This window comes from Lytechinus pictus, chromosome 16 (genome assembly GCF_037042905.1).
Source record: "Lytechinus pictus isolate F3 Inbred chromosome 16, Lp3.0, whole genome shotgun sequence".
In the NCBI taxonomy this organism is placed as follows: domain Eukaryota; kingdom Metazoa; phylum Echinodermata; class Echinoidea; order Temnopleuroida; family Toxopneustidae; genus Lytechinus; species Lytechinus pictus.
Window position 1 is genome coordinate 5,955,920 of NC_087260.1, and position 14,931 is coordinate 5,970,850.

General features: G+C 35.9%; 1 protein-coding gene across 2 annotated transcripts; it reads right to left on the reverse strand.

Moving 5' to 3' along the window:
• Nucleotides 1–377: 377 nt before the first annotated feature.
• LOC129279084 (uncharacterized) lies at nt 378–13,558 on the reverse strand. Of its 2 annotated transcripts, XR_010296089.1 has the most exons (7): nt 13,351–13,558; nt 11,032–11,081; nt 10,555–10,663; nt 8,966–9,046; nt 7,905–8,007; nt 1,548–5,756; nt 378–1,129 (listed from the first exon to the last, which is right to left on the reverse strand). XR_010296089.1 is itself a non-coding variant. In XM_054915197.2 (6 exons), the coding sequence occupies exons 1-6, from the start codon at nt 13,531–13,533 to the stop codon at nt 5,257–5,259; spliced, it is 1,026 nt and encodes a 341-aa protein (XP_054771172.2). In that variant the 5' UTR covers nt 13,534–13,558; the 3' UTR covers nt 378–5,256. The 2 variants fall into 2 exon arrangements, 1 of the variants encoding a protein (XP_054771172.2); XM_054915197.2 differs by having other exon boundaries at nt 378–5,756.
• Nucleotides 13,559–14,931: the final 1,373 nt, after the last annotated feature.

Consider the following 14,931-nt stretch of genomic DNA (forward strand, 5'->3'; position numbering starts at 1 on the left):
TGCACTGGCGGATCCAGGGGGGGGGGGCACAGCCAGCCCGTGCCCCCCCCCCTTTTCAGAAGCAAAATTTGGAATGTAAAAATGCCATTACTTTTTTTTTTTGCTAGTCAAATTTTTTCGGATACGAAATATCCTTAATTTGTGGATGAAAACTTTTTTTTTTTAGTTGTCAAAATTTTCCTCTGAAAAATTTGCCCCCCCTTTTGGAAAATTCTGGATCTGCCCCTGTTCATGTGTGATTGAAACACGTTGAAGAAAATCTTCTATGGCTTTTCATAATGATGATGGTACATGAAGGACACACATGAGTAATTCAGACTCCCATTCAACATACGTTTTAAATCACAGCTCAATAAAAATCATTAAAAATCAACCCCTCCATAGATTTAGTTTTATTTCAATGACATTAATCAAAATATAAAGTAAATCAAAATAGGTGGGTATATCGGGTTCTTGTCCAGCTGAAAGAAAAGTTATATGACCTGAAACAAGACTGACCATAATTTAGGTCAGCTTACAGCGAGAAAAACCGGAACTGCTTTGCCGACAACAATAATTCAAATACTGTGGATACAAGAATGCAGCCTAGCATCTCTAAAGGCCCAATTATGAAAGAATATGAACATAGAATTGATTTTACCATTTATGATTTGATATACAATCATTTTGTCTAATTTTGATGTATTATTTTTGAACAGGCATAAGTAAAGATCACATGACAGTCCTGTGATCGTTGCTTACGCCTGCCCAGAATGCATTGCGTGGGGATGAATTACTCACGTGTGCCCTGAATGTTTCTTACACATATGCCTGGAGTAATAACACACCTACAATTTGAATTACAATTTATTAAAATATTCTCTCTAGCTTTACATAAGCATGTCATTATCATTCAAAGTGACCCTTCACGTGTACCTTCATGAAACCATTCCAGGGATAAAAAAAGTACCAGAAAAAGACATGCATATAAGATCATGATAAAATCTAAGCATTCTATCGATTGGCAGTGAATTGCGAATTGATTGTTCTTGCAGACAATTTAAAACAAGTATATATCATATATTTACACAACTTTACAAGGAGCGGGGGAAGTGAAAGGGGTTGCAGTGTAGTAAAGGCGACCGCACACCTTACGATTATTCTGCGACCCGATTTTGTAATAAAACGTAGTAGAAATTGATGCTAATATGGAGGCTTGGAATATCTTGATGTGTAATGTTCGAAATCATCGTAAGAATACCTATATTCAAATCCGTGACTATGCTATCATCCTTCTTGGAATAAAAGCGAATTTAATATCTAGTCGTAATGACGTCATAACAGTCGTACGATTGGCTACGATTTGAAACCAATTTGGCCTTTACTCCAAAATAAAAGGCTTGCAATCTTTCAAAATGGTTATATTAGTATTCTTTTAATCAATTTTAACCTCAAATAAAATGATATGTTCCATTCAAATTTTCAGAAAATTAGCAGAATGCGATTTGTTCCAAATCGGATCGTGAACAATCGTAAGGTGTGCGGTGGCCTTTAGAGGGAAGACACACAAAAAAAGGGCAGAGAAATAGAGAAGGAAATGTACTAGCTAAAAGGAGAAGGGGTGATAAATGAGGATGGAGAGCGAGAGTGGGAGACAGAGAGAGAGAAAAGTGAAAAAGAAACAAAAAAAAAGGAAGAGAGAGATAGAGAGTATAGATGATGGGATGTGAAAGAGCATGACGGGGGGGGGGGTGATGGAGTATGAGATGGATACAAAACATACAAAGGAGCTGATGGACGTGATTCTCTTAATATTAATAACGTCAAAAATAAAATAATGAAAATACAAATAGACATTTTTCCTTAAAATGGGCATTGTACAGTATTTGAGAGACATCGTACAAAATGCAGACCCCAAACAATATAAATAACACATTTTATGTATTCTCTGTACAACAGCAGCTGCAAAGTCCTATATACATGTATAAACACCAAGCTTACAAATCTGAATCAATATTACGAGTAGACATCGTTCAGCTCTGGGTTGGTTAATTTAAGTAGTTTTTCTACTTGAAACATCTAAAGGCTTGGTCCCACTGCACTTACGGATGCAGACAGGATGTAAAACGGAAAAGAATCTTGCCATCCGTTGGAAAACGTTATGTATTCGTTGTGTACTCTTTGCATACGTGTTTCATACGCTCTATATCCATGGAGCACCCGTCCACTGTGATTTCATTGTTCCCCATTTTGTCCATTGTCTGGAGCAGATGAAAACGGATGGAGCCACCCCAAAATTTTACTTGTCCGCTATATCCGTTATGAATACATTTATCATGAATTTTGTTCAAAATATTTTCTAGATATGATGTATACTCCTACGTTCATCTTTTTATTGATTCAATATGCTCCTCTCTGTTTACAAGAGTACATTGTGCATATTTCTTGTACAGAAAGCTCATGACAAATGATGGATTTCCATATAGTTGAGATTGATCAGGGGCCTGTCTGACGAAGAGTTACGATTGATCAAATCAGTCGCAACTCTATGGAAATCCATCAGTGTCATAAAATTTTCTACAGAAAATTTGCACACTGTCCTTTGAAAACAAAGAGAAGCACAGTGCATCTTTAAGAAAACAAAGCATGCATGAATATACATCATAGCTAGAAAATATTTTGAACAAGCATGCATAATACATGTTGACGTTGCTGGCCGTCCATAGTTGCGGTTGATCGGATCAATCGCAACTCTTTGTAAGACGGGACCCTGGTTTTCATAGTCACCAGAGGAGACACAGGAGACCCTAAACTCATTGGCCTGTATTCAGAAGTCGGGTTTAACTTAGACCATGTCTAACTCTGTGCTAAAATTATGGAGAGCCAATAATGTCAAAATCACATTGTATGTTTCTTTTGTGTACTGTGCACTTTCCTCACTCATGAATGTTGAAGAAAGCTATCTAATTGATCCTCCTGAAACAGTTAAGAAAGATTTGAGAGAAAAATGAGCAGATACATTGAAATTATCATGTTAGAGATTTGTGCCACTATTGGCTATCCATAGTTAAACCAAAACTTTAAACCAGAGCTTACTTGAACGTCATGTCTAACTAACATAGAGCTTCATATTACATGTACATCCCAGGATATAATAAATCTTCATTTTGTGGTTTCAATATATCATATTTTGGCACAAATTCTTCAAGAAAATGAACCTATATCATACAAAATATACTTATTTTGTTATGGCTTGGCTTAATGATTATCTTCATCTTGTTCACACAATACGTTGCTGATAAACCAGTGAAAGAATGGCATGATAATATTGATACTAACATGAATCAAATCATATGTTCCATGAACTTACAATAGATTTCATAACTTAGTATCAACAAAGGTTACAACAAAACATACATTTGTTTTTAACCACAGCCCCGATTCAGGAGTTGAATGTCAATTAAATAATTCCAGGAAATTCAAGCGAAGAGGAAACTTATTGCATGATAGTTCATATATGTGATATGTATGCATCTTTCTGGATTTTAGGAGGCTTCAATAACATGGCAGTGAAAAACATCGCAAGAAAGCTTACAAGTAATAAAGAGGTAGAAGTCCTATAGGGCGTTGCACAAAAGAAAACTTGCATTCAATTCAATGCTGTGCGGAAGTCCCTAAATAAACTGGAGTGGGGCATTGGATATCACATTGGGCAAATGCAATATAGTCTGTGCTGAACACGGCTGTCGAGTTGGGTTCTAACGATGAATGACATTACGCATCAATAGACCAGTTCGGAGTTACCTCATGGGCAATTTTGGTCAAATGACCTTCCGTTTCTTTCATTATGATACGGTAGGCAGATTTCAAAGCAAGATAATATGTTAGCATGCCTTACATAGGCAGGATGAAGAAATTGCATAGACCAGGCAGGTGACTAAAATAGCACACAAAGAACACTCTATGAATATATTTGTTGCATTTTTTCCTTGAATGCATGTATTTGGCCAACTGTAAAATACCAGTCGCTAATGGACGCATAGTTGTTTTTTGTGGATCTAATGAAAAACCCAATTCAAAAGAAAATATGAATAATCAAGACATCTGAGTTGGTGCTTATCTCATTATCTTATCTGATATTAAACCGCTATATCACTTTAGTACAAATGACCTTCTTCTGATCGTGCGCAGAATGTAACTCCGAACTGGCTTATTCACCAGAAACAGAATGTGACTGTATAACTTTTAAGAAGTGACATTTCTCCCTTTAATATGAGCTTCATGATTTTGCTAGATCACCTTAATTTTGTAAACAGCTGTACGAACACAAGTTTATTTTACTGTTTCCTTGAAAGGTTACAACATTTTTTACTCAAAGGGAACATCTTCTTTTTGTGTCACAATTAGATTTAGTGATGAATCTGACAATCTATTTCTCATCTAATACTATCTCCACCTTAATCACTTTGGAATTGCACACTAAATCTAGAGACATATTATTGCTCCCCAAAAATCAATGACTCTGTAAATTATTAACCATACCTTATTCCATAAAGATATTTCTCGATATTTCTCAAAAAACAGCCAGTAAAGAAGGTTAATAAAGAAAAAATAGCTGATGAAAGGTGTAATTTGGCAAATCATAGAAACAGTCTCATTTTAATTTTCATCTTTTCCATGGGTACCTGTCAAACCCCCCAAAAAGAATAAAAATATACATGGATTTTGTTTAAAAGAAGAAAGTAATATCTCTCCACTAAAAATGAGTTGTACAAGTAAGTAAAATATACCTCCAGATACATGTATATTCATGTAAACACATTAGCTCAAATTCACAAGGTGGGTTTGAATCTGTGGTTTCAACCCATTTGTTTAAGGTACGCAGATTCTATGCCTTGATACGCTAATTCAGCTGGTATTTTAAGAAAGTGTCCAGTAATGGCTGTGCGCTTTTATCACATATCCAAATAAAAGTTTATGCCATTACCGAATCTACTGAAGATCGTTAATAAATGAGTTTGCTATTTGTTTTGACTTATTAACACAAAAAATTATGATAGTAACAAGTGCTAGTTTAGCTCCACTTGACCAAAGCATGCATTCATATTGGACACTTTTCAATATACCTGCTGAATTAAGTGTAAATGAGGATAAAATCCGCATTAACCATGGATTGACACCAGGTTAACAATATCACCTTCATTTCTTCGGGCCATTAATACCACATTTGAATAAAAAAAAACTGCAGCTGAGATTAAGAGGCAATTCTAGTATGTGCTATGTCGTCTGTGACATGTTATCCATTTGGGCATCAAATATCATGTGATGTATGCGAAACTTCAGCGTCGCTCGAACGTCACTCGGTAAAGTCCTGACGATAGCTGCCATGCTCAAGAAAAATCTATCCTCCTCATCCTGTTCGTTATGTCTCCTAAGGTAGGTTAGAAGCGCTCCACGCACCTCATCGGAATCCTTCTCGCGCTCAACTTGCTGCTGCGCTTGCGACACCAGGGTTTCGTGTAAGTCCTCGTTTGAAATGCTTGTCCGTCGCTTCTTCGGGGGAAGCATCCCTTCGAGCTCGTCGCTCCATGAATTGTGGCATTCGTTGGAGGGTGCTGGGACCGGGTAACGTGGCGCTTCCGAGATGGTGTCGAGGATGATGTGGTTGGCTATCCCGTGGTTCACTAACCCCTGGTTGGGAAGCCCGTGATTAGGTAACACATGGTTTGGTACACTGTGGTTGGACAATCCACGATTGTTCATGTGAATTGAGTTAGCTGCAAGATTAAAAAAAAAAAACAGAAATAATGAGAATTCTGTGCTCAGTTCAAATCATGAATGCCAGTTTATACTGCCCAAGTATTTGCAGTATAAATACCGAAGTACCGAAGTGTGACGTCATTAATTTTCCATTTTTGCATGTCAGCATTTTTGATACCATATTTTTTGTAGATTATGATGAAAACCCCCACAACCCAAATATGAGGGAATTGGTCCATGGGGGCCTGAGATATGACCTCATGAATACATAATTAGCCCCAATGAAGCCATTATTATTGGCCTAGTTCTGAATGTTAGGAACCAGGCCAATAATGCATTGACTTCAACGGGGCTAATTATGTATTCATGAGGTCATACATGTATCTAAGGCCTCCATGGACCGATTCCCACTAAATTTTGGAAGTGGGGGTTTTTCATCATGCTCTCCCAAAATATGGTACTAGAAACGCAGAAATGCATGAAAAGTTTTCTGTGACGTCATCACTTTGGTACTCTATAAAAGATATGTGCCAAATGATTCTGGCCGAACGTGTAATTGCCAAGAAATTGACAAAGTAAACACTGTATTCCAGGCAGCTCTCAGTCTTTTTCTATGGATTAATAATACACTGTCCACATGTGCTTACTGTACCTGTGTAAATTATTTTCAATGTGATCATTTTTCTGCTAGGAATTCATGATTTCAGAGTGAGATTTCGCAGGTGAACCAGATCTTGATTTTTATTTTTTGATGGGTTTGTGCCTCATGAAACTCTGAAATGGGGGTCTAAGGAACTGAATAAAGGGTAAAGTACATGGTCTTGGGAACTAAATATATACCGTGCGGTGTGATCCAGGGTCTCCAGAACAGGATCGTGGCACCGTAAGTAGAGCGCTGTACTGCATGCGCTCGCCATGCATGGAGCGGCTACTAGTTATGTAGGGAGTTGCAAAGCCGTACGTGCATCTCTTTGCATGCGGTGCTTGCGCTTGACAATTTTGGCAGGGCTGGGGAACTGAGATGTCTCGTAACGGGGGTCTTGCGAGCAGGGCTGAGCGGCTTCTGGATGGAAACTTTGCCATTCGGAGTATCTAGAGAACTGAAAATTAGGTCTGAAAAAGGGGGTCATCAAAGCGGCACGTCCCCCAATATATGTGATTCCCCCCCCCCCCCGGGTAGTTAACCTTGATTTTAAACTCAAGGTTGATGATAATTCATTCATGAAACATAATATAGTGCTAAACTATGAAATTCAATAACTTTGTTATTATTCTCAGATTCTGATGAATCTTTAAGTGTTCACTCATCTATACAATTATTATTGGCCCAGAGTACTCCGACCCTTTAACTGAAAATGTTCCTCTGGCATCATAAGGGTCTATCAGGAGCACGTGTCACTCTTTTGAAATACAAAATGTCTTATTTTTCCCCTTCTTTTAATGCCCCAAGGTATAAAAGTTGCTCCACAAAGGCTATTAAAGGTCAAGTCCACCTCAGAAAAAAAGTTGATTTGGATCCATGAAGAAAAATCAGACAAGAATAATGCTGAAAATTTCATCAAAATCAGATGTAAAATTAGAAAAATATGACATTTGAAAGTTTCGCTTATTTTTCATAAAATAGTTGTATGCACAATTTAGTCACACGCAAAGGAGAGAATCGATGATCTCCCTCACTCACTATTTCTTTTGTTTTTATTGTTTGAATTATACAATATTTCTATTTTTACAGATTTGACAATAAAGACCAACTTGACTGAACCATAAAATGTTAAACAATAGTAATTCCGTAAGTTCAGGGAAAAATAAACCCTTGTTTCACAGGACAATGAGAAAATCATAATATTTCATATATTGAAATACAAAAGATATAGTGAGTCAGGCCTGTAGTGAGTGATGTCATCAGTTCCCTCATTTGCATACCAACCGGGATGTGCATATAACTGTTTTGTGAAATTAAGCGAAACTTTAAAATGTCATAACTTCCTTATTTTACATCCGATTTCAGTGTTATGTTCGTTGGATTTTTCTCTTTTTATTCAAATCAACTTTTTGTTGCGGTAGACTTGTCCTTTAAACAGTTGACGAACTCTTGGATTACTATTTATATAATCATTGTAAAAAAATATGAAAAGGTTTTAAAAAAGAGTAAAGAAAAGCACTACCTGCAATATTATTGTTATCTGGCTTCGGCAATATAGGTTGCTCCGTCTTTACAACCTCTTCTCGTTTCATTGAATAAGGGTGTCTATTCAGCTTCTTCTTGGCCTAGAAATAGAAAAGATAGTGAAAAGGGGGAAAATAAGCAAAAGGAAATTTAGCATCCAGTCAATTTTTCCCCCCATCATACTCTTTTTTTCCCCTCTCTCTCAAAGACAGATTCTGTAGAAATTCAATGGAATACATGTAAAAATAATCATTCCCTTCAGATTCTCAGCTTATACACTGATGAACTGGAAAGAGGGGGGGGGGGGGGCAGTGGGGGAAAGGCTATGCCCACCCCCACACATAGTATCATTCACACACATGTGGGAGAGGTAATTAAAAAAATATGTATCCCAGTTGCAGAATTAAGGAAAACAAAATTTCAGACAAGGGATATTTCTCTGCTTGCTAAAATGATTGCTTATTTTGTTCACTACAGTGACAAAGAGTCTGAAAACATGGCCGCTATGTATATTATCCTTCCAAAGTATTAAAACAAAATTGATATTTCAAATGACCTTGTTCACTAATCACAGAGTCAGAAATCTTGTTCACTACATAAAGGCGACCGCACACCTTACGATTGGTCTGTGACTCAATTTTGGAATAAAACGTTGTAGAATTTGATGCTAATATCGAGACTTGGAATATCTTACTGTGTAATGTTCGAAATCATCGTACGAATACGTATGTTCAAATCTGTGACTATGCTATCATCCTTCTTAGAATAAAATCAAATTTTGTATCTAGTCGTAATGACGTCGTACGATTGGCTACGATTTGAAACCGATTTTGCCTTTACTTCAAATTAAAGGCTTGCAATCTTTCAAAATGGTTACAAATATTAGTATTCTTTCAATTAATTTTAACCTCAAATAAAATGATATGTTCCATTCACATTTTCAGAAAATGAGCAAAATGCAATTTGTTCTAAAATTGGATTGCGAACAGTCGTAAGGTGTGCGGTGGCCTTAAAATATCCCTCCTAATTATTTTTTTTTAAATTGATATTTCAAGTTACCTTGTGCCTCGAAGCAGGGGTTGGGAGAGCCTCAGGATCGAATCTGATGCGAAACCTTCGCGGTAGTTGATCATATATTTCCTACAGTATAAGACATGCAAAAAAATAAGATAAAGATTTAAGAAAGAAATGACATGATGTGGGTAAAAATACGTTTGACATCATACATTTTTCCATTTTGATTGTCAGCGTTTTTGATACCATATTTTGGTAGAGCATGATGGAATAACTTCACAACCCAAACTTGGTAGGAATCGGTCCATGGTGGCCTTAGAAATGACCTCATAAATACATAGTGAAAAATAAATGGGTATTAGTTCAACTGGTTATGAGACGAAATGGCCATAGCCGAACTGGTGATTAAACAAAGTGATTATTGGACCAAATGGTTGTTGGACGAAATGTTGATGGACGGAATGGTATTAGACTATTAAAATGAAGGTTGACCAAGTGATGAGTGGAATTAAAGCAGATACGAACCAATAGTGCCATCTCGAGTCCTCAACTACTCATACCTGGCCGGTTTCCTGACCCATAATGCTAGTGTAGTCTAGTAATACAGACCCATTTGAATGATAACATGCTAATCAACTACTGTACTCAATACATTTATACTGCAATAATTATGTAACCAAGTAGCAAAACAATCGCTTTTCCTCTCAAACCATTTTAGTTTCTCTATACAAATACAATTATAGGTCAACCATTCTCTGTAGTATAGTAGATATCTGAAAACGTATATATTATAAGACAAAAGTCAAATGATCTGCTCGGAGATTGTAAGTAGGTTCAAACAAAGAAAAGTATCAAAACTCCGTGGACAATAATATTTAAAGGAATTTTCGCCCATGAACTTTGTCAAGTTAGGACAAATTTATTAGATTGCGTCAAAATAATGCATCATAAAGATGCACGTATCCAAAACAGTGAGCAAAAGCGCACCAAGGATGACAAAAGGGAAACGTCATAAAGGGGAAACGAAAGAAGACTGTAGGAGAGGTAGATGGAGAGAAAATGAGAAAGTGAGGAAGAGAGAGTGCGTGAGAGAAAGAAAGAAAGAGAGAGCGGGTGAGGAGGGAGATAGGGGAGAAAGAAAAGGAAAAGACAAGGAAAAGGAAGTAAAAGAAAAGAAATATCTACGTCAGACGAAATGAGTGGAATGATACAGTGAGTCCATGGGGTTCGAGACATCCAAGGCGATGGATTTAAGACTATGTATTTGAAGTCAGGTTTAAGTTAAACTCAGGTTTAAAGTTGTGGTTTAAGTATGGACAGCCAAAAGTATCAAATTTTTTTATCAAGTTGTACGTTTCTTATGTTTGCTGTGCTCTTTCCTGATTCATCGATGGTGAAGACAATAATCTATATATACTTTCTAGACAATTATGAATGATTTGAGAACCAAATGAGCTGAAATATTATATCCCTACTGTTAGTGATTTATGTAACAATTGGCTGTCCATACTTAAACCACAACTTTAAACCTGAGTTTAAGTTAAACCCGACTTCAGAATACGGGCCTATGTATTTATAACACACAGTCAATGAGAGACCATACAGAGTTCACTCCCCCTTTAATGATAACTAACCTTTGAGACGGGATGATTGTGCTCAAGAATGGCCTTGGTGACCCTTAGGTAACGACCGTCAGCATCCGCTCTGAGAGTCATCATGAATGGGCATGACATTTGATTGGTGCTACAAATAAACAATAATCTTTGTTAATAAAAGATCAGTCGTTTACAGTAAATTAAACGAGTGAAAAAAAAGAGACAGAAAATTTCATTATCATTCTCAAAGACAGGGTAAGCTGAAAAATTTCCATGTTCAGTATTTTGTTATTTTTAATTTTATCATAAATGACTGTTGCGGAAGACTACATGTACTAACTCCCCCCCCCCCCCCCATGTAGCCACCTGTTTCGAAAGATTGTGTACTGTACTGTTAAGGCGCCTCTCTGTTCTCCATACAGCCTTTCGAGACATTGCAAAACTTCTGTATGAAACTGTATGTAAGAAATTTTCTCAGTGGATAGTTGGAAAGTCTTGCATGAATAGAAGACTTACCTCTTGCGATTTTGAGCATCTCCACTTCTACCTCCATGTATACAACAATACTGTACAGGAGACAAATAAACATGTACAAATATTAATTTATAAAATCTATTGCAGTCCATAAAAAAAAAGGCTGAAAAAAAAATATCACATTCTTTTTTTTTTAAAGTTGATCCTGCTCAAAATTAGTGATGGTTTCAAAGGTGAAATTCACCCCAAAATAGAAATATCAGGCAATGAAAGTTCATTCATTTTAATAGAAAGTGAAATAATACAGTGATGACATCTATTAAAGTTTTCTTTAATTAAAAAGAAATAAAACCTCACAAATATTTGGGGATTATGTGTCGTTTTGGTAAAAAAAAGGCAAATGTAATTATCTCTAAATATATACTTCTCATAACAAAACTTAATATGAATTTAACAAAATTGATAAAAAAATATGCAGTGTTCCTTTTGGAATTATCCAAATCAGACTTATTTATATGGGACAAAATGATATTAATAGTGCCAGGTATGTTGACTTGGAATGCTAGCACTGCTACATGTAGATGCAAAAAGAAAAATTATATTCAAATCATTCAATTCAATAAAAATCACTAATTGTAAACAATAACCATAATAAATTCTAACAGCAACTAACACGAAACAACAATAATCATTATTAAAGTAATCTACATTATGTTCTGCTCAGAGCTAAATTTGAATATAACTCAGGCTGAAATTAATATGATTTGAACAAATAACGAAAAATCAGACAAACAAAACAATGAAAGTTTCATCAAAATCTGACAAGGAATAACAAAGTTATGACATAAATTCCATATTTGTGTTTTGTTGGGTGTTCAGTTCTATGTATATATTTTTTCATGAATATTCAATGAGTAAACTGACGATGTATTATCCACACTTGTTCTTTTGTATTTCATTACATAGAATTGTGTTTATTCAAATTTTGTCCAATTAGATCGACAACTGATTTAATGCATTAGATATTTGTTGCACTGCAACTTATTTCTTATAAAGGAGACCACACACAAAATATATAAAATATGGAATATTTATGATTTCAAGTAAAAAAAAAAACATATGAAATTATAGGAAAATGGTGATGTGACATCATCAGCTACCAAATTCATGACGATGTGCATAGAATTAATTTCCCAAAATATTGCTTTACTTTAAAATTCAATATTTAAGTTGTTATCAATTTGTTATCAGATTTTGATGAAATTTTCAGCATTTTGCTTGGTGAATTTTACTCTATTTATTTAGATATAATTATTTTCAGCACAGAGTGCCCCTTTTAAAAATCAATGAACTTTCATGATTTATCAAAAATTCATTTCAGTTTTTTACTTAAAAAATTGTATTCTCTCTCTTTTACAATCCCTTTTTCCACATACATTTTGCTCAAGGAACAAAGAGACAATGAAAACAAAAATGATGATGAAGATAAAAATAATATAAATTATCAATAATAACAAAAACAATGATAATAATAACAATGATACAATAATAATAAATAATAATAAAATAATTATTAAATATTATCATTATCGAAAATAACATCACCATAAATAATACAAAATTTGATGATATTGATTAGCAGGAGTATGATGAACAATAACAATGCATGATGATATAAAGTCGATTATTCAAAAGAAAAATAATAATTACACTAGGGATCTACAGTCCAGATGACGATAATTATCATCAATCTCAACAATTAGGGAATTAGGGTAGGGAACGTCTATGAAGATGAATATAAAATCAATCAGCATATCAATGCCATGGATGATAAAAAAATGACAAATAATCTAGATCTACATCAAAGTCATCATGATCATGCCATGATTGATGATCAACAATAATATAAACTAGTAAAATTCTTACTGCTCACAAACAATTATGAGGCACCAGAAAATCATCTGTTTAGAATAAGAGCAAAAACATGACTTTGATTCAATTCATAATTGACATGTCAAAAATATTGCAATGCCCGGCCCCCAGATTCATTGCATTGTATTCTACATGTATAATACTATGTACACATCAATGACATTACACCTGCTGCAGCTGCACTATAGCAATTGTGCTGCGGGAGAACTTGTGTACGTGTACATTGTAGCTAACATGTACAGTACATTATACATGTACACACACACGTCATACTTAATGTACACACAGGCGACACCGCCACTACACTGTCAATAAATGTGTACCGGGTATGTGTACATGTTGTACGTACATGTATACATGTATGTTCTTGTTCTCAACATACATTAGAGATGGGGGCATCCATCCATCGTGCGATGCAGATAAACTCACCCTCAAGTCGCCGTAGACAAGACTCTCATTCACGACCTTGTTGGGAGCCCGACGAGTACATGTGATCTTTCTAGATTCCCTGATGTACAGCGGAGACCATGAACTTCTTACAAATCTTTTGAGCTTCTCTTCCAGGTCTTTATACGTCGTAAAACATTCCCCGATCCTGAAATTGACATCCATCTCGTTCAGATTTCGAGCTCGAGCGCATTTCTAAGTTATGGAACGCTACGTGTGTATAATTGGTTTTATGAAAGGACATGTTCTGCCGTCAGATTCATAATTGAAAATTCTGTTATATCCACGCGTAGACAAATACATCTACGGTAGATGAATAAAAATTAAAAAGATAACAATAAAACACACACATACAAGAAAAGTAAATGAAAAGATATAAAGGAAAGAGGAGAAAAAAGTAACTAAGAATTCAATTAGGGATTAAGCTTACGTGGGTTTTTCCTTCAGCCAGGGATGGGGATTTCCCTCCTCACAAGTTCTCTCCCTCTCCCACCCACTCTCTCTCCCTCACTCTTATTCTCCTCTATATCTGTGTATGTATCTATCTATCTCTATATATATACTATCTATCTATCTCAGTCTATCTACCTTTAGTATCTATCTATCTATCTATCTATCTCAGTCTATCTATCTATCTATCATATAGTAGTTCGGAGGGGGGTGTACTCTTCATAAGGCATACGGGGATGTGCCGCTGGAATGGGTAACTTTTTTTGAAAGAAATCCCTAAACATGAGGTATGGATTTATGCTGGAAAATCCCTAAACATTGTAATGGCCTTAAACATGGGTTCATATATTCTCCTCCAATTTTGGATGATAACCTTTCTTTTTTTTTGCTTGTCAAATTCAACAAATCCTTAATAATGGGTATCTTTTTTTACGCCAAACTGACCCGTAAATACGGGTATGGGTTTTGAACCTTCAGCTGCACCCCCCCCCCCGTCCAAACCAAATCTGAGTACCCGGGCGGTAATCTACCCCCCCTCTTTATTTTTCATAATTTGATTTAGCCTAGTAGGGATATATATTTTTTTTCAGCACTTCGCGGGAAATGACGCATATCTCTCATTGCCCCATGCAGTGCACCCCCTAATTTCTTTTCCTCGATCGGCTCATCGTATAGAGGACTAGACTATGTACCAAGAAAACTAGAAATTGAACTGATATGACTCAGTAATTTCAAGTGTAATATTACCACCCCCTGGCTGTGACCACCCCCGGGGGTGAGGGGGGTGATCACGGCGGCCATTGGAGAGTGGACTCACGTACGTCATCCACGACAAAGAAACCCGCCAAAGGAATGTTTTTCAAATGAGGCGCTAAACGCAAATAGAATGTAAAAAACGCCCAACTGATCATTATTAAATGAATAATCTGTTTATAGAGTGTTAGTTTGGAATGTCCGAGCGGCCTGCCCTTGCTGATTCATCTTAGATGCATTTTTATAGTCAACCTAGTAGTGAATTTTTTTTGTTACTTTTCAAGTTTCTCAGGACCAATGAGACCTCCATTTTGTAGGTGAAAACCTTTTTTCTATTTTTTTTTTTTTTGGGGGGGGGGG